This window comes from Varroa destructor, unplaced genomic scaffold (genome assembly GCF_002443255.2).
Source record: "Varroa destructor unplaced genomic scaffold, Vdes_3.0 BEIS01000002.1, whole genome shotgun sequence".
NCBI lineage: Eukaryota > Metazoa > Arthropoda > Arachnida > Mesostigmata > Varroidae > Varroa > Varroa destructor.
In genome coordinates, this window is record NW_019211455.1 from 55,563,814 (window position 1) to 55,583,683 (window position 19,870).

General features: G+C 39.3%; 3 protein-coding genes across 16 annotated transcripts in view; 2 read left to right on the forward strand and 1 right to left on the reverse strand.

Moving 5' to 3' along the window:
- Positions 1 to 16,379, reverse strand: part of LOC111245821 (uncharacterized) — a 45,190-nt gene extending 28,811 nt beyond the window's left edge. For 2 of the 9 annotated variants that reach the window (XR_015320803.1, XR_015320802.1), the window contains exon 1: positions 16,120 to 16,356. The gene's annotated coding sequence lies outside the window, so the exon portion shown is untranslated. Of the gene's footprint in view, positions 1 to 7,407; positions 8,109 to 11,471; positions 11,541 to 16,119 lie in introns of those variants that run through there. The other 7 variants (XR_015320801.1, XR_015320797.1, XR_015320805.1 and 4 more) reach the window with 7 other exon arrangements.
- On the forward strand, positions 22 to 11,184 carry LOC111244323 (alpha-tocopherol transfer protein-like). 4 transcript variants are annotated; one of them, XM_086979826.1, is made up of 5 exons: positions 22 to 2,442; positions 8,690 to 8,820; positions 9,487 to 9,737; positions 9,869 to 10,084; positions 10,394 to 11,184. In XM_086979826.1, the coding sequence occupies exons 1-3, from the start codon at positions 1,786 to 1,788 to the stop codon at positions 9,656 to 9,658; spliced, it is 960 nt and encodes a 319-aa protein (XP_086835952.1). In that variant the 5' UTR covers positions 22 to 1,785; the 3' UTR covers positions 9,659 to 9,737; positions 9,869 to 10,084; positions 10,394 to 11,184. The 4 variants fall into 4 exon arrangements, with proteins under 4 accessions (XP_086835952.1, XP_022647029.1, XP_086835953.1 ...); XM_022791294.2 differs by having other exon boundaries at positions 9,869 to 11,184; XM_086979827.1 differs by lacking the exon at positions 9,869 to 10,084.
- Positions 16,380 to 16,459: 80 nt separating the features above from the next.
- The window catches only part of LOC111245551 (uncharacterized), a 12,476-nt gene continuing 9,065 nt past the window's right edge, over positions 16,460 to 19,870 (forward strand). Inside the window, exons 1-3 of one of the 3 annotated variants that reach the window (XR_015320774.1) lie at positions 16,460 to 16,617; positions 18,412 to 18,470; positions 19,516 to 19,765. Coding sequence is in view for 1 of the 3 variants with exons in the window: in XM_022794040.2 (XP_022649775.2) it covers positions 16,546 to 16,617; positions 18,412 to 18,470; positions 19,516 to 19,765 (381 nt within the window). In the remaining 2 variants the exon portion in view is untranslated. Of the gene's footprint in view, positions 16,618 to 18,411; positions 18,471 to 19,417; positions 19,766 to 19,870 lie in introns of all 3 variants that reach the window. The other 2 variants (XM_022794040.2, XM_086979784.1) reach the window with 2 other exon arrangements.

Here is a 19,870-nt window from a genome sequence, read left to right on the forward strand (position 1 = left end):
TACCTCTATATATATATATATATATTTTTTTTTTTTTTTAATTTGTCTGTTTTTACGCCACGTCAGAAGTGGCAAATTAGCTAAAAATGGTCGAATACATATTCAGACACGCATGATAACGAAGACAGTATAAATGAGAAAAAAATGCAGAACTAGCTCACTAGGTGGCGTACTGAGTCAAATGACTATGAAATTAACAATGTTTTGATAGTTATTTTTTTTTAGATTATATGTTTTAGCAGCTTGAGAAAGTTTACTTCGTAAGTAAAGCGATCTAGAAGAAAGAACATCAGAACGTTGCGTGTCGTCATGCAGACATAACTAAAATATATATTTCCTTTTTTGTGATCTAAAGATCTATATTCTCCCAAAGTAATCAGCATGGATAATAAGAAAGTGAACATCATTATAAGGGCTAGTAGTGTTACAAATGTTCAGTGCTTCAATAGCAGGCAATGCTCTGTCTGTCGATCAGTTTGTTGTGAAATTGTGAACAAAGTTGAAATAATCAATTCATATCACACATGTTTCAATCTGGGCGTAACAGTATCCATATTGGGCTATACTTGTTTTTCCAAGTACTGACCTTGAGTGAAATTTTTTATTTTACGACATCGTAGTTAGTTGGGTACAAATTGTACTTTCACTTGAACAATCTCTACTTGGGACGTGCAAAATAATTAAATATTTTTACGTTGAAATTGCGCACAGGTCTGTCAATGTTCGAAGAATGTATTGAAGTTCCTAATAGTTTCAATGATAAGTGCCTCGATCTTACGCCCGGTACTGTTACTTTGGAAAGCTCATGGCCGCTTTTAGCGCCGAACAAAATTCGTCTCTTTCCGATTTCGAACCTAGACCATCTCATCTCCTTGACTTGAGCGGCCATCAAATCAAAAAAAAAATCAAAAGCAAAAAATTTTATGTCGTCAATATGCTGGACTGCGGGAAAAAGGTAATTTTACAATTGTGACGAGGTGAGCCGTCCGCGTCCAACGTAAATGTGTCCATGCTTCAATTGTCAGTCGCCCCCCTTTCGCCGCCTGAAGCTTCGTGTCTGCGAGGGCGAAACAGTAATGCACCCCATAGAAGAGTACTATCGACCTCATTGACGGTTGTCCGAGTTGATTGCCGTGCAATGTCGACTAACCACTAGCCGCGGTAGGCAGCCTTTCAGATGGACAGACCCTTTCTTTTGTAAGGAGGTAAACGCTTAAATATGCCTTCAATCAGACTGCAGCAGCAGGGAGGTTCAAGGCGCGCTGTATCGCGTGCCAGTTGATGCAGCTCATTAACATGTTTCACGTCGACCATATGACACCTGTTGGTATCGTTCGCTGTCTGTCGAATCGTCGTTATATCATATCTACAACTCCTGTAATGCATTAAACGTTAGCCAGTATCCGACTAGAAGTTAAAGTTTGATGTTTCCCATTGTTCATACGTATGTAATGGTGCTCTCAATATCAAGCACAAAGAGAACTTGTTGACTGCAACGTTCTGTGCTTTTCTGGATTACTGTATATGCTATGTGCGTACTAGTGTGTGCCGTTGACCGTCTATCAGCTCTGTAGTATTGTGTATCTATGCACACCTTCCACGTAGTGCCCACTATACCAAGTACGTTTCCCTGGGAACCATATACAGAATAGATGTTCCATGTTTGTGTCGACGTAACAACGGTCCCCCTAATATTTTTCGTGTTTGTCTAGAGAGGGAACTGTAAGGAAAGATAGGCGTCTCAAAATTCAAAGCTTTTGTGTATTAACAACTTTTGCATTCACTATGGGCAAACGTTCAGCAGTGGTAGCTCACACCAAAGTAGATATCGCGGCCAGGTCACCGGCTATGCCGGAAACGAGAACGTTCACTGAAAACGAACTGCGCGAGTTCGATGTGACAAACCCTGACGAGGGTAAAGAGTTCAATAAACGTGCCGAAATCCTGCTGGGCGAGACGCCGGCAAAACGAGCTCAAAGCCTCAAAGAGTTTCGAAAGAAGCTCGAAATGATCGAGGACTTTGAGCCGAAAACTGATGATGACCGCTTTCTGTTACGCTTTTTACGAGCGCGGAAGTTCGATGTCGACAAAGCATACAAACTGATGCGGAACTTCTACAAGGTCCGACTGCAGAATCCGCAGAGGTACGTCCCGATCGGCCTAGGCCCACGCGATTTTAAACATCTCTACGAGCTAAATTGCGCTGTATTGCTTCGACATCGAAATCCACTTGACGGAACAGTAATCGTGTTATGCCGCTTCGGTAAATGGAAGCCGTCAACAGGGTTCGGCCCGCTCGATGTCTACACGCCGGCCGTATATGGTGGAGAGCTGATCATGGACCAGCCTGAAGTACAGCTAAATGGCTTCACATTCATCTTGGATCTACAAGGCCTCGAGTATAACTGGATTCTGAAGTATGTCACACCAGATTACATAACGGTAAGTAGAGCAGGTCGTCGAGAATGGTACATGCATGCACATGGAGTTGGAGAATTCATAATGATAGTATATTCAATAATAACTAATTGTAGAAGACTATCCTGTAGTCTAAGGTGACGGGTCTAAGGGTCTTTGGTGATAGTGACTGACGCTGGCATGTCACAACCGATTTAGTGGGTCATCGGAATTGTATTGATAAACACCTCGAGAAAAGTTAATACACTATAAACAAATGAAACTACACTCAGCAAGTATCAACGTGTAAAGTTTGAGTGGGTTAACGAACGTCTGTTTTAGAAATCATAATGATAATAATAATATTGTTCAGAGTTATTTACTTCAGAAGATATCAAACTGTAAGTTACAGTAAAATTCTCGTGAAAGTACAGATGGGAACTAATTTTATGGGCAATGGAGTAAAAACAAGAGACACATTCTTTACCATACTATCTTGCTACAATTTCAACAAGGTAATGTTCAGTTTTATGTATTCCTATCCACCCTGTTATCTTCTAAATGCTTAATAGCAACCATCATCATCATCAATTCGCTGCCGTATGCAAGAATTCTGTTCGAATGACAGGTTCGCGATGGGGCCGTTGCAATAATAATGCTACACTGATCGTGTACGACGGAAGCCACATAAGATGACCACTAGTTCTTCTAATACAAGCGGTTTCGCCTAGCAAGTACATAAAAGCCGTTTGCATATAGCCACTTGCCATTTTTCATTACCTTTTCATTTACTTTGTTGTTGCTCTGTAGCGCCGAGGCAAATCAGTCATCCCCACTTCACCCTTTACGACCCACGTTTTATGTACACTTGTCTACTGCATTTATCGGACACAGACTCAACGCCTTATTTCTTCCTACCTGTTTCTCGTCTATATGTACCTGCTATATCACAGTACTCTACTTGGGTATGGTCAAGCGTTACAAAGGCGATCTAGCCGGCATAAACAACTTTCAAATATTTTGTTTAGCTTATATGTTTAGTAATAAGTGTTTGCGTAAGTCTAATAAGCAAATTCGAGGCGAGGACAAGTAACGTGACGATCTCTGCCGCTATCACGCTTCATTGCGCCCGGACATACATCTATGTAATTTTGCGTGCATATCTATTGTCCACAAAGACGAAACGGGGACCCGCCGGATCGGGTCGGGTGTCTTCCCTGGGTTACGCGCAGCAATCACGACCCATACGCGTTGCTTCTTCGCCAGTGACCAGTGATCCGTCACAATAAAAACATACGCAATGTCCAATTGTACACGCAGAAATGGAAAGTAGCACGTTCTTTCTTCAATTTTGTTACGATAAAGATAGCTGGGCTGTCGAAGTTGTTTCTTAGTTTTTTTTTTTTTTTTTTTATATTCGTAGTTAGATGTGTTCGTTTACCTTCCCGTACGCGGCAAATGATGTGTAAGGTGACGAAGATTCAATATATATCTATTTTTTTATGGGTAAATACATCGAGATAGGGCACAACACATTGCATAATATTTTTAATGCAGCCAGGAGCAGATTTTTTTGCTTTTGTTTCGTCATTTACTGGATGGCGATCAAAAAGGATTACTCCTTGATTGATTTTCTCACATATAAGATCATAGAAAACTGAAAGTAGCAGTAGCAGGCAAATTTAATCTGTAGACAAAAAGCTCAATGAAGAAACTATAAATTTAGTGGTCCACAGGCAAATCTTTAGTAGAAGTTTCTTATATACAATAATTACATACTATAATCAGATCAGATATTATATAACATGAAACTACTATTGTAGATTCAATTGCTTCTTAAATCGTTTGACCGGAAAAAGGCGCCGGTAACCTTCGAGTACGCTAATGTCCGCTTGTAATGAAAAAGAAACTGATCAATGTACAAAAACGACTGTCTGTAAAGCATCGTTTATTTTCACTAGTAACCAGTATTGCTACCGCTCCTGGGAGTATTCATAATAGACACTGTGTGTAGCGCTTTGAAAAAGGGCCAAGGTAGCTGGTAACTTGACAAAAAAGCAATTTTAAATTCTGTGTGCGGCAAAGACCTTTTTATCGGAAGTAAGGTTTTGCAACTATATGCAACGTATAGTAAAGACAGCGGCACGATTACTAACAGGAGCCTGAGGGCAGCCGTAATTTCGAAAAGACCTGAAAGATCTTGTGTAGAAATGTTAGATTATTTTTACAATAACAACAAGAGTACCCCCAGAAAACAACATTATTGCATATGGTGTTTGTGCGCTGCCGTTTTGTAGTAATTTTGTAAGTATAAAGATGTTCATGTGATAGATTACTCTTGATGACACAAACTTGTGTGCAATTCATTAACTTCACTCATGTTCCTAGCTTTAGCAGAAGGAAGTTGTGTTACGTTACACCTTGCATGTCAAATTTAGTTACGTTCTGTGCTGATTTTCGAAAATTTTGCGATCGCATCTATGTGAAAATGTCGGTCATCAAGCCGTTGGATGCTGCGTTTACGTGTTCGCTTTTTAAGGCCAATGTTCGTCCATTTGCAAAGCACAGTAGGATATGTGAGACAATGAGACCTATTACACTTGATAGACAGCTCGATCTAATAATATGCGCGCCTATGGACTATATTGAAAGATAATGCACAGAAACAAGTCCTAGATACGTAATTTCTTCCCCCCTCCACGCCCTTCGAATAGGAAAAGGATCAGAGTGAAATGGTCAAAAATTGTGCAAAGACAGCAGTGATTTTTTCGTAATGAATAAAAGGATGCCGCTAGAATCAGTGGACCGCGCAAGTCCACTAGTCCAAGCAGCTCAGGTTTAAGGCGCTAGGGCCTTGCTGGAGATTACGATGGTGATGATGATGATGATGATTATCATAATTTTTGTGTTTTTATTTGTTGCAGAGACAATGATGCAAAACTCGTTTCCAATGGTTAACCATTCGATTCCACGCCTACAACTGCGTTGAATTTATCTTGTCACTATTGCCACTTGTTTGGTGATAAAACTATATCTGTTATGCAAGAAAGATCGTACATAGTTGCAGTACACGCGTTCGATGAATCCGTGGGTATTTAGGTCCAATACCAACAGCAGTCTTTGAAGAAGTATCATAACTCTTTACGAAAGGTTAGCTTCGTCTACAGAACTGGTAAATACCCTCTTTACCACAAATGCCGCCAAAAATATTGTTCGATTTTGCGCGCGGCGGTTCACCTGGCTTCACTGAAGTGAAGCCACCTGAAAGTTGCCTCTGGGAGGCACGGAAAGGCTCACAATACATATGGCCGCGTAATATCGAAACTACGATATGACTACAGTGTCGCACGTTCCCGTTGACAATACCAAATCTATAGTGGAAGGGATATTCTGATGAAAATTGGATAGCTTAGGAACAATATTGCCATTTTAGTACCAGTTACTTTAAAAATTGAGACTAATTAATTCATTCATTTTAATTGATTTAAGGTAAGCGAGAACGCTGATTTAAAGTTGGATGTCATAGTAGGTTTTAAATGTGATGGTCTGCTGTGTGAATACCTTGCTCCTAGTGATACAGGTACATGCAATGTACAGGTAAACAAAGCGCAACTAGCGGAAACCCTATGTGTACAGAGAATTTTATTGACTGCACAATAAGCCAGTATAAAAAATTCAACGAAAGCATCTACTGTGAGATGTGCAAAATATCTTGCAGGCGAACAATATATTTGTAGGTAAAAAATTCTTAATAACACAGAACAAGTTTTTGCTTTAGTACTATCTCAGACAATAGCGGTGCTGCTTGTACTGATTTCCTAGCGAACTTTTTACATACTCTGTAATATGGACATTTACAACTCCTTCTATTGGCTTCATTATTGACGTTCCAGATGGACCGACAAAATGGCATTGTTGGTTCCGAAACACTTTGAATTACATTAAGCTTGCCTTGAGTTCGAAGGTAATGGTTCGTATTAATGTGTTGTTGGTGACCGATGTAGTTGAGACTAAGTTCTAATGGGGTACTTTTCTGCATCTGTTGTAGCTCTGAAAATAATTTTTCTCCAAAGGTTACCTTGCAAGATACAGTATTTCAGGTTACGAGAGACAACTGTAATCATTTCTGTCACGGTTTTACCTTTCCCTTAACAAAACCCCATGAGCACGTGCCAACACCCGATCGCTTTCTATTTTAGAAAGTAAACGCAAGAATTTGTTCTGTCATATGATATAAGAAAACTTTATATATATATATACATACCACTCTGTATAGAACAGAAGAACGTACCAGTATAGATATATATATATATATATATGTATATGTATATATATATATATATATAGAGAGAGAGAGAGAGAGTGGTACGTTCAAGTTTTGCAAATAAAAAATTTATCAAATCAAAGAAAAAGCATTCGTATGTCCCGTTCACGTGGTACCAAATGAAAGCTAGTTCTTTCTAGGATAAAATTACAATCTTATCATAGTAATCTATACGGCGTTCTTCGGGCAGAGTTTAGTTATTATATAATTCTTTTGGGCTGGATGAGCTTGGCATCTTTTGCCATTTTTGGCAGTTCTGTAATACTATTAGCTAACAGTTTTATTCCGCTGGAATTTTGTGTGAGGCAAGTTTACAACAACCAGTGTCGCTTGACGGATGATTATTATTAAAAACTCATTGGCGGGTTGCAGATAAATACTTTGAAAATGACTAGTAAGCGGTTTAGATCTCAAATTGGAGCTCCAAATCCGATGAATGGTGGTAACATTGAATAGATATGATTGCCAGGACTGGCATTTCTAGCGCATGCAAAAAGCTTCGTTAAAACATCTGTTTCTGTTTAGATAGAGTCGACTAAAAATTTAAGTTACTCTCAGCTTAGGCGCGTCATCATTTACACTAAGTGTTAATTAGATCAAGAGCAAGGTAAAGGTGAAAGGTTCACAGCATTCCTTTAGTAAGTGTAAGTGGTGAGAAGTTATTATGTCACAAAAGTCCGTCTTACTTTACTTTAGAGTGCTAGTCCCACCATATTACAGACGGAATCGTGAGGACGACGGAGACTAGATCTCGGTGCTGTGGTCCTCATGGAGCTTCGGTGAAAATTTTCCTCCCGAAATAAATGATACGATGTCATCGCTTACAAAGATCAACATGCCATTTGCTACTCGATTCATTACACACTTCCACGCCGTTATTGGCGTTTAGCCGTACGTATCGTAAGAACAAAAACGATAACAGCTGTAGCAATTATAGTAATAACTAAACCGGCGCACTGAAACACGAGAGAGGAATACCCATCAAAATAACCGTCGTCATTTCCCACGCCCCCTTGACTAAATAGCTTCCGTCTTACGCAGCTGATCCCGTCTTCTTGTTCGCTGCTATTGGCACCAGCGTTGTTATAACATCTGCCTATCGAAAGCCAACGTGCAAACGGGGTGTCATAGAACTACATTATTTCACCGAAGAACCGAACATCTGGTCAACAGGTACGTGCTTAGATTGTAGTTCTATAATAATCCTGCTGCTGGTGTTGTTAGCGTTTGGACGGTGCTCAAATAGTGACTGTAGTAGCACTAAGAAGGTCTACAGGATATTGACCAGTCTGAGAAAGTTCGCCTGGTCGTGGTACCAGAGAAAAAATAGCCAGAGGAAAAGCAGCTTCTTGCGGGGGCGAGAACAACAGCATTGAAATTGCCGCTATTCGCCAGGCCCTACGCTGTTACACTGAGGTACAAGCAGCCGGCGGCATCTGCATAGGGTTGGCGGATGCAAGACGATGCAGCAATACCTGCACGTCAACCCCCCGGTAACCTGCGGCTGCTGCAACGCAACAATCGCCTCCCTTTGTAGTATTGAAAAGTGGCTAGTGGTGTTAGTAACACTGAAGATAAATACGCTGTGAAGAAGTGGTCTGGCGTTGAAGGCCGCCGCTAAGGCGCTGTTGTACGGCATTGTGGTAGATGGGTAGCGATGTAATGTGAATAGTATCGGATGCTGTGATTCAACGAAAAAAGTATGGTAAATCAGAGGTGTGGGGTGGAGGTAGGACAGTGTCATTGGAGGACAGGCGCGACCAAGCCAAAGAGTTGATATAGAATAAATGTTGGAAGTGGACATGGTACTCATGTAACTTAGACAGTAATTTTTACACCAGATTGAGTGGACTACAGCGAAAGCACATATCTGTTGAAGGTTTTCGATTGGTTTAGCATTAATGCACACTGCGGAGTACGTGTTGACTTTAAAACGGCTTATTTTTCTCGACGTGTTATCTATTTCAGCAAATGCTTGGATTCGCCCAAGAAAGTTACCCGCTCCGTATCAAAAAGGTGCACATCATCAACCAGTCTTACCTATGGAGTATAGGCTACGCCATCGGAAGGCCCTTTGTGCCGTCCAAACTTCGAGAAAGGTTCGCCTTGTCTCTAAACTGATCTCTACGATGACAACAATTCAGATATGACACGCATCTGATTCCGTTCTCATTCTTTAATTTGAATATCATTGTTCATAGTCGGGTGACTTTGTTAGACAACCTCCAAATGCATACAATTTGAAAATGATTAAACAATTAAGAAACCGGGCAGTTCCGTTGTCGCTGTTTGAACTTTAGCTAGAACATATATAAATGAACTTTGTTACATAACGGGAATCTTTGCTACGGTTTGTTATTTCAACGTCGAAATTCAGGCTCTACATGTTTTTAACTTTATCGGGTTTCTTGCTAACATAAAGATAGAATTATAATTTCAAGTGTATGTTTTTGCTTGAGCGCATCTGTTAGTAGAACAGATCTTTCAAAAATGTTTCTTCCGTCGTTATAGTTATCCTGGGTTTTCAGGATTCAGTATATATAAGCTAAGTTGCTTGCAAGCATATATTGTACATATTCGTCTGAGCGGAAGCAAAATGAGGACTCTCACACTATTGAGAACCGTATTTATTATGTGTTTCAGATTAGCGCTTCCGTAATTCCTAGAGTAGTTCGTATACAACCTTTAAATGCAGGAGAGTTTTCATCTGTAATGTTATCGAAACGGATCTATAGATCTAATGACTTTGTTCTAATTGTTTGTAGGTACCACCTTCACGGGAGCAATATGTCCTCGCTGCATCAACATATTCCCCGAGAAATCCTGCCTGAGGAACTCGGCGGTTTAACCGGACCGCTGGACTATTGGTTTTATGACTGTATATACAAACTTCATGATCGTATCGTTAAAGAAAGCCATTACGGCTATGGTGTTTAAAGGCCAATAAAGGAATTCAGAAGCCAACAACGCCTGCAAACCGGAAAAAGAAGGATGAGCTCACATACTTCGTATATATGTATATATATATACATATATATATATATATATATATATATATATATATATATATATAGCGTGTGAAGGTTTAAACGTGAGATTTTAATAATAAATCGAATGTTTCGCTGTTTGCTTTTATCTTGAAAAAAGTCGGTAGCTTTTTAGATATCCTCTAGACGGGCTAAATAGGAGTGACCTCTGCTACGGTATCTAATGGCACGAAAGGGCAACAGATGGACGAACTGGGTCGCATTCATCTGTGACGATCGAAGGAAGCTGCCAGAGATGAGCAAACAATGAGAAATCACTCAGCAGCATATATCTTAGGCAGTCTTTTTGCATTGAATCCATTTAAAAGCTTTCAAGGTAGGCTTGAACGACGTATGCAACAATAATAGAAACGCGGTATTGTACTGGTAACGGGCGATCTATACGATAGTGACTATATCATGAGGCTTTGCAGACAATCCCAATTTGTTCCAGTTTTATAAATGGTCAGTCATACTTGCGAGTTGACACCATAGCATTGCTAGGTAGAAGATTGTCCTAAACATATTGTAGAGGCGTATTTACCAGTGACGTTCACGTTTTCTCCGTCCACACCCTTGTTGAGGTCAACAAAGGTTATTTTAGTGACATTTGTCGTAATTGTATGTGCCCTAAATGTATTTCCAGCGGCCAGGCGGGAGTGTACAAAGGGCTGGAGACTTCCAGGATCGAGAATGCGGAGCGACAGATTTACTGTTAGAGTAAAGACACGACTGCAATCGTCATAGACCTTCTAGATCACTGATTGTTATTACTTCTTAATGCGAACTAACCGTCTGTGAAGTTGCCACTGTTGGATTACTGAACTGATAGACTTCAACTTAATCAGTTCTCGAACAGCGAGCCCTTTCACCTTTTCGAAGCATGTATGATCGATCATGCATAACGTGTAAAACACGGGAATTTAAAATCGTGTTAGTTTCAATCGATCCACTCCGTGCTCATAACATACACTTTATTCTTATCTTGTGTTGGCTTGTTATTAAACCATATTTCTCACAGGCACACTGATTCACTAACACGTTAGAAAAAGTGACATTCGCGGAAGGAAATTAGCTGATAGAGGCATCATTCAGGAATTGTCGAAACAATGTATATGATAAATTTAATGATTATTAAATTATCAAATGCATACAGATAATATTGGTGGATGATCATATTGAACATAATGTCTTCCCAACGCCTTCAGAGTGATGGGTACTTCGTTATAAGTCGAACGTAGAAAAAAGGGAACGCAAATATTAGATCATCTAGTTTGTTTGCGTTAAATTAAGTGTATTTTATAAGTTAAATAGAAAATATTTTTTGCTTCTAAAAGAGAACACGTTTACACACACACAGACAAATGATTAAGTGAGAAACATATTTATTTGTCGCTTTATAGTGCTGAAATAAAAAAAATGCACGTCTCGTCTTCAGTATCAGTGTTTTTCTTACTTCTAAAGCACCTTCAGCCGGAGAGATATAAAAATGTAGATATTTTAAGTATCGTAATTTCACTTTCATTATGTATGTATCTACAGTAAAGCTGGTCGTCACTATTCTTGACGATAAAATTAGGTCTATAGACAATATTTTGATACATTTCTGGCAGATTTCACGCTGAACACGTTCTATCGCAATATTTCTTAACTAGCATAATTAATAAACACATACAACTCGTTACTATGTTACGAAAATTATGTTATTATACATAAGTACATACTTTTCAAATAGATCATATGAACGTTTGCATGTCCGTTTCAATGTTGCAACTTTGGTTCTTTGGCGCACGCTGTTGGCGATAAAAAAAAAAAACAAAAAAAAAAGCAGAAATTTAATGTGACTGGAATAAGAGGGAGAGAAATCTTTATTTGCGCCAAAAAAAATGCTTAACTTAGGCTGGATAAACAATTTCGGCGTACTGACCATTTGTCATGTTTTGGCGGTGCTTGGGCATTAAAAATCTAATAGATTCGGGTTTTAGCTAATAATTTATTTGTACTAGCGCTATTCGAAGGTCTAGCTAAACATATTATGTTATCGATCAATGACCATTATCTTTAGTCGTTCGTAGCGTACTTATTTATTGTTACAATTTTAGGAGATTCATAACAGCGGTTTTAATTAATTTTCACCGTTTGCTAGATTTTGTTTATTTTTTTTTGCTTATCACCGATGTACCCGCCAATATACGTGTAGTTAAACAAAAGCTCCCTACAAAATAAATGATCTTCATGTAATTTCTTAATGAGTAACGTGATATTGCCTCTTTTATGGTGGCCGTATCAATGGCAAAAGTATAGTTTTTGCAATAGATGTTATACAGCCAGACGCGCTTCGCTTACAGGCCGCTAATCGAAGATAAGCAGTCGCGCGTACCGGATCGGATCGGATCGGACAAAGCACTATAACGAAATAAATGAATTTAACAAAACTAATCACTGCGTCTCTCTACGGTGGTCATTGGCATGGCTATTCTTCCGTCGAAGTTCCAGCAGAGCTTTCGCTTCTCAGGGCAGTGAACTGCAGCGGTCCATATGTAACCAAGGCCTTTTTGCAGGTCATTCGTTTCGCTAACGCAGGTCCAATCCAGCCGTGCTGTGGTGTCAAATCAAAGCTGTTTGTTGTCTCGAGTTAAGCTAAGAAGGAACCGCAATGCCATGTTAACAACTTGGATCTGGTGCCGATTTTTCTGCGCTTTCTCCTCACTGGGGGCGACGACGTCAACTTCGCTTCGTAAGTTCTGGAAGGTCGAATTGCATTCGTCTCTGCCACTTGTTGCTCCTGCTACTTCTGCCGCTGCTACTTCTGCTGCTGCTGCTATTGTCAATGTTTAACGGTACGAGAGGACACCTTTGAAAGAGTCGAAACAAGTTCCCCATAACAATGCTTCGTAGTCGATGGATCTGTTTGGTTACAGGCTCACAGCATAAATGGACGTCTTTGGCCCGGCCGGTACGTATTGCAGTTATGCTCAGTTCACACAGGTTTTATTAGATTGACGATCGTTCACTGATATCGACTACCACGCACGACTAACAAAAACAGCGAAATCTACGGCCGCGGCACTAGCGGTGGCTTGTTTAATATCATATTCTGTAATGTTTTGATGGCTACGCGAAGGTGTTCCGTGTTTGTGAAATTCTGTAATCGTGATATCATGATAGCTGAAGCGTTGCGATTCTACGCTGTCCGCCTTTTGACGTTTTTGCGATTACGTTGTCATTGATTAGCATTAACGTTTGTTATATATATATATATATATATCTATATAGAGGGTGATTCGTTTAAATTGGGGACAGTTTGTCGTATTGAACATACGCTCATCCGCTATCAGGCGGTTTTTTTTTAGAACGAAACAACAGACCCGTTATGGCGAACAATAATGTTTCGTTTGAAATTTGAGCGAAGGCCATCTATTATCTAATATACACGGGCTAGGCGGATTACCTGCCAGAATTAGAAACTTCCTTTTTTTTTGTCTAAATGCCGGTTTTCATGTAGCTACTGAAAAAAGTACATAATTATTACCAAAAAGCTACCTGACTGAAGCTGTAGTCGAGGTGAATGAAGACTGCCATATCCAGCGCATACAAAGAATTTAAAGAGGACTCCTGTATATAATTCCACTAAGCGATTTCACTAGTTATAATGGCTAGGTATATAATTTAGCAACACGGCAGATCAAGGTAAGCAGAAATTCGAATGGCAGACGCGCAGCATTTATTTATATAATTTAGTTTAAAAAATGTTTTCTTCACGACCCGGTTGCCACTGTAGCAAGTTAAACGCAAATCAATTATATTGCAACGGCCCAAGCACGTAAACAGTTACGCGCCATAAAGATGCTTCGTAGTTGATTGGGGCACTAAATAGTGGAATAGCACGATCTCTGTTATTTTTGGGCGCAGCCCAACATCGTAATAAATCTCCTCAAGGTGGAAGTGAGTAAGTTTTTTCCGTGTAATACCTGATTTCCGGGCGTAAAATTAGAGGCATTCGATATAAAAGTTAAGGAAATTCAGCGCCGTTTCGCAACACAACATATTGAGGTTATATTACGTAAAAAATAAAAAAAAAAAAACAAATCAAAAGTATTTTCGTTTACCGGAGATGCTGATTTGATTGACAAATTCTTTTGAGTCTAATTTTACTTTTTTCACTTCTGACATATACGAGAAAAATTCAGTACAGATTCAGTCATCATTGAGTCTACAAGTAGAGGCGGCAGATTTAGCAGTTAAAACGGCACATTTAAACGCAACGCTAGCCATTTTGGTCTCAATTGCTGTAGCATTATGTCGGTAATATTAAACAAAAACACTTAAAAATACGATACCTAACCTAAGAAAGTGTCAAATATTCACGTGACTCGAGTTGAATGTTATCATTGGATGACCGAAGATCTACGCACACTAATTTTTACAACAATTTTTACATAATATGTAACAATAGTTACAACAAAAATGATGAAATAGTCCACCTATAACAAGTCTGCCCCCTTTATTTATGAACAAAATTTAGTCTATGCGAATGTTAGTTTCTCTTCAATAAGGCTAACTTATTGTGGGTCGATCGCCATGGGCCAAGTGTCCGAAAATCAGGCCCATAATTACGATGAAATTAAGAAAAAACGGGATTATGGTTGTATCAGGGAGTGGTAATTTATCATCGACAAAGCCTATGTACGTTTCTCAAGTTCGCAATGCCATCGTCCATCGTTTCACCTTCGTCAGGTACCTTGCATATACTTAAGAGTGTTATAAAATATTCAAACATATATAAAAATGATGATTAGATAGGTTTAATTAATTTAGATTTAATAAAAATGATTGCTACGTGACAGAAAACTATCCGTACCGGACCGTAACTGCGTTTAAAGAAAAACAACATTTGGTTTTAGTTAGCAAACAACTCAACGTCAGATAAGTTAGTTATTGAATTGGGTTTGAGAAAATTTTTGTAGAAAAAAACACCATCCATAACTTCCCTAACTTTCGCTCGTAACGTAACGTGAGTTAGGTAACGTACCTCAGCTACCTTTTCGCAAACCTAAGAAATAAACGTGTGAGTTGCTTATCAAATAGAGGAAATAATAAAATACATCAGGTAATTATAACCATGATACGCTCTGTTCGATATATGGAAAGCATGTCTATAAATAATGCAAATTTGGTTTGTTTTAATTTTCAGCCCTCGCATTTAGCTTCATTGTCCTAAGTCCTCTGAAGATCGTGCACGATGGACGGGACGGAAGACTTCGTTTTGTGCTGTTTACGTACGACCAGGCTGAATGTCCGTCTAACGCGGGCCGATGAGTGTGGGCTTCGGCCTTTACAAAGATCTAAAGTTACACTGAAACATCAGATCTGAATATATTGCCATCCGAATATATTAAATCAATGACAACAAAATCCTGGTTAGCATTGAATTATCTTCAAAGCTTCATTACACAGATGAAATTCGTGAACTAAAATTTTTCACTTATTAATGAGCGCCACTTTATTTTTAGATAATAAGGGGCAAAAGTCATTTAGTACAAAGGACGCTCTTTTCTCAATTATGTCTGCTGCATAAGGCCGAATAGACGGTGAACACATAGTATAATAAAGTGACTTTTTTGAGTTCTTTCGGGTACAGATTGAAGGGACATGTAGGTTTAACCTATTTATTATTATACGGGAAAGAAAATTAACCTGATCATTAGTGTCTGCGAGCAATACGGATTTTCGAGCTGGGAATGATCCGCTAAGCTGCATGACATATTACGTTACGTTACACATCTCCATTAAGAAAGCAAAGGTATTCATTTAGGTTTGAATATCTATTGGATCTTGGTGATGGCCCATTGATACGCTGAAAACTAAACCCGCTAAGGGGTCTCATCGTTAGGTTACTTCTTACGTTTGCTTCTTTACCACGCTTCTTAGATAGTGAAAATGGATCCGCTTTCTGCAGTGTACGTTAGCGTTCTTCAAACTTAATACAATAGAACAAGAATAACATCTTGCTAATATTTTAAAAAATATGGTAGTACCGATAAACTAACGGTTCTTTGTTATTTATTCGTTCGTACGCTCAGTCAAAGGCCTTAAATATTTATGTTAATAGAGCTTATATAATTATATTTTGATAGAAGTAACGTACTTAGTTAATATAACAGTGCACAACTTTTGGGTAGCCTTCAACGCTGCTATGATCTCAGGTGGCTCGCTTTTCCGACGCAATTTGGAAAATTTACACGACCAAAATACTAATCAAAACATTTGCCTACTGAACTGGTATTATTATATTTCTGCGAGCAGATATCTACCCTTTTTTCGTATAATCATGACAACAGTAAAGCAGAAATATATCGAAACCACACTAACCTGCTAACTTAAAAAGTTGTCTACGATGCCTCAATCTTATGCCTACCAGCTCATCAATGTCACTATCCCATAAAACGGGACACATTTATCCAACCGTACCTTACTTTGCTTTGACTTAAGGAGGAGCTAAATGTTTTCAAAGCCTTCCTAGGAATTCAGTATCGATGTCAGCCGATAGGGCGAGCTTGGCAATGTTAGATCGAACGGCATCCTTCACTTCGTGTACGTTCCTAGTCGCTCAACGTTGTAGAGCATGCTTTCGTCCTTATGATACCAGCAGACTGGTATTTACATGTACACATGATACATACACCTGCATGCACAGACGTGACGATGACGCCTGTAAAGGGGTGGCTTCTCCAACATATATTTTGATAACACGCTCTGACAAGTACTCCTGCTTTGCAAGTTCGGCATTGGTAATGAATGTTTACATGTGAACCAATGCAGATTACCACTTCGAACTCTGGTCTACCAGTGGTTCATACAGCGATAATGGTAGGTCTTCTAAGCCGATTGTTAGTTCTAAAGGAAGTATGATTTTCATCAGATGATCTTTGCTATGCTTGAAACTCGTTACCTAGCGGACTTGAAACACTAACTCGATAGCAAGAATGAAATTTTAAACATGTATTGCACATAAGTAACCACTGCAGCATTGATTCGAATTTCATTACCCGTGTCGTACGTTGAGGGTAATTGATAACCCACCGCTTGCTTCAGATTGTCCAGAGTTCAAGCGTTGCCTCCTACCTTTCAGCTGTTACAAGCGGATTCGGTCGACTTCGAAAGAGAGATAACTTTTGGCTACGAGCCTTTATCGGAAAAGACCTCAGTGATCTAAAAGTTTATGAGTGACAACTGGTTTTATTTTACTAATTTACGTTAGGAGAGAGTTCAGAATGAAGAATATCTTTTAGTCGCGAAAATTGACTCTCTCAGTAATCAAGATTTTGTTCCTCGAAGGTCACAGAATTATGGAAAGTCATTGAAAATAGGTAGAGAGGCCTTCGACGAAAGCACACGACGTAAATGGCGCAAACGTTTCAAAAACAGAGTGTTTTAGCGAAAAGGTGGCAAGATATTAACAAGAACGCGTTGCCGCAGGGTCGTTTTCTCTAAAAGTACAAAAGCTCTGTCAACTAAAACTAGGACATGTAACTTACCGCAGAATTAGAATCCACACAACGAGTATGCGGAAATTGAGTACAGCAAGTCCTCCATAAATTAACTATACGCCAGCTGAAAATGCAAGTAGCGTAAGCCGCATGCAATTTACGGATTTACAGAGAATGAGCAGAAAGGAGACATAGTTCAATCCTTACCGCCAGCCGAAAAGGAGCCAGGAGTAAAGAATGGCGTCTCCCTGAAGAAAAAATCGAGTTTGGCGGCACTGTCGAATGGGTTCATACGTGCAAAATGATAGTAGCTCTTGCAATGGACACCAGGGGCATCTGCTATAAAAAGACAGTAAAATAAAACAATGTATGCAGCTTAACTATTTTCGGCCCCTCAAGAGCATCGTAGACCGTTGGCGCTCCACTCGGAGGTACGCGGTCTGGTTACTTGATGATAAATGCTGGACCTCATCGCTTCAAATACTTCCCGGGTTGCGCAAAAAAATATCCGACATTAGTTTCAACCTGCTTACTCTCTCCGTCTGTGTCCATGTGACTGCGAGACTTTCCACGCCCTCAAAAGGGCAACAGATGAACAAGCATATCTTATCAAAGATTTACTTCGAGAAGGCATAATTAGACTGCATATGGGAATGCGAATAATAGGTATATGGTTGTTTAGAAACTGCCAGCTGTCCAGGAGAACACACGTATAAAAAAGCCAAGGAGGATACCTCTATTCCATTAAAAAATCATCATTCTAGCCCGACAAAGTTCGAAAATTATCTAAATTCAAAGCCCGCCGAGTTTGCTTATAGCAGATTAGCATTTATTACTACTATTATTAGTAGTAAGTAAATTCTGTTATATTTCCAGCTTCATTCAAGCACACAGGTAACGAAGAAGATTTGTAAAGAGCTCGTCCAAAGTATGAAATTGAGCAGAAAGTTCAGTTTACTGAGAGAAATTGCATCAAACAAAGAAAATTTCGTCGGAGCAATATTGGAACAAAGAAATTAATAGGCCAGTCAATTAGTCTATAAAACTATCTTATTACGGAGGTTGTTTAGAAGTAAACGGGATGTAATTTATTCATGTAAGTTGAAAGTTTGCACCAAGAATAAATTGTTAATAAGCGATATTAATCTTCTCATGATTTACAAAACCTATTCAGGAAAGTGGACTGGACGACTTCCGAAATGCAAGGCAGCAACTTACAAGAGTTTTCAATGGGTAAGTTGAAACAGAATACGTAATCATTTAGCTCAAAGTGGGCAAAACAAGCGCCGGCCAGTAAGTAGCAGATACTCTCTTTATATTTTGAATGATAATTGAGTTTGGCTTTCCGATATGACTGCGGATGCCGGACGCTGAACTTAACCGTCAACTTATTATTTGTTTAAGCTCACTGTACTTTTCGTGATCGTCTCGTCAGCTTGAAGCCTAATGGTCAAAATGAAGTCTTCCTTAGACGAATATAGGACGCGATGAAATATCACCTATTGGACATTCAGCCCATTGCCGTTCAAACAAAAACGCTTTCCCAGCTATGGAAAACTTCTTTTGTTTTAGACAATGGACGTTTTCATGGCCATCAGTCGTTACGAACTGACTGTTAATATGATGCACAGTCATCCATCCCACATTCAAAACGCTGTCTGGAGTTCATACTGATGTCAAGCCTCATAACAAATGCACGCTTTATGATTAACGAATCATTACTGCGCTACTAGTATTTAATTTATGTAGCATTTGAGTAATGGTTTGCTTTTCAGCATCATCTTCAATACATCCTAAAAGTTGGGTGGTGTACGTGTTATTATAGGTTATTTAGGTCGTCCACTAAGCTGTTTGCTAAAGTTACTTCAACCTAAGTAAGTTTGGCTGAATTTGAAAAGAGTACCGAAAATTATACGACATATCGCCTTGGAAAACCGACCCGACTTAACCCCGAGCTAATTAACTACGGCTATAAGAGGGGTCTTTTTGCCATTGGAGTGAATGAACTACACAAGCTAAACATTAAAATTATATCTAGATCGTCAATTGAAAATAGCTTGTTCTTGTTTTACTTACGTAAGCCACATGGTAATTCTGAAGTGTGAAAACATGGTTGCAGCGCTCAGTTCCGATTCTCAATCAGACAATACTCTTTGGGTCTTAACTTGTTCTTGCTAAAGCTTTTCATCAATCAGGTGCGTTCTGGAACACGTCCTTAGAGATCAAGCGCGGACGTAGTTACAACAGCTTTAAAATGTTTTCACACGGTAATTATTAGTATATCAGAGGAGCAGGTCGAAGTTACAAGCCAGTCCAGTGAATCTACTTTGGTGCGGTCACCGGAAAACAGACATCGTGATCCAGGAGGTTCGCGTGTACAGCATACGAAAGGAGGTTCTTCGTTTGCCGTGGAGACTGAATCAGCAGATGATAGCTTGCTTGCATTGGAAAACGGTAGACGAAGCTTAATTAATACACGTCAAACCTCTCACGAGTTCAATCGAAAGTCTTTTATCGAGGCTCCAAGGGTGAGTATGTCTAAACGTGACTCTCTTATGAAGCAAACAATTGATTCCTTAAAAGTCGAGTTAAAAAAGAAAGCTATCTTCCTGTACAGTTACCATATATATATA

Excerpts from the sequence above, each read along its gene's own strand:
- LOC111244323 (XM_022791294.2), top strand. The coding sequence starts at position 1,786 with ATGGGCAAACGTTCAGCAGTGGTAGCTCACACCAAAGTAGATATCGCG. Across the intron at positions 2,443-8,689 it reads TCACACCAGATTACATAACG|CAAATGCTTGGATTCGCCCA; the intron begins GTAAGTAGAGCA and ends TATCTATTTCAG. Across the intron at positions 8,821-9,486 it reads CCGTCCAAACTTCGAGAAAG|GTACCACCTTCACGGGAGCA; the intron begins GTTCGCCTTGTC and ends AATTGTTTGTAG.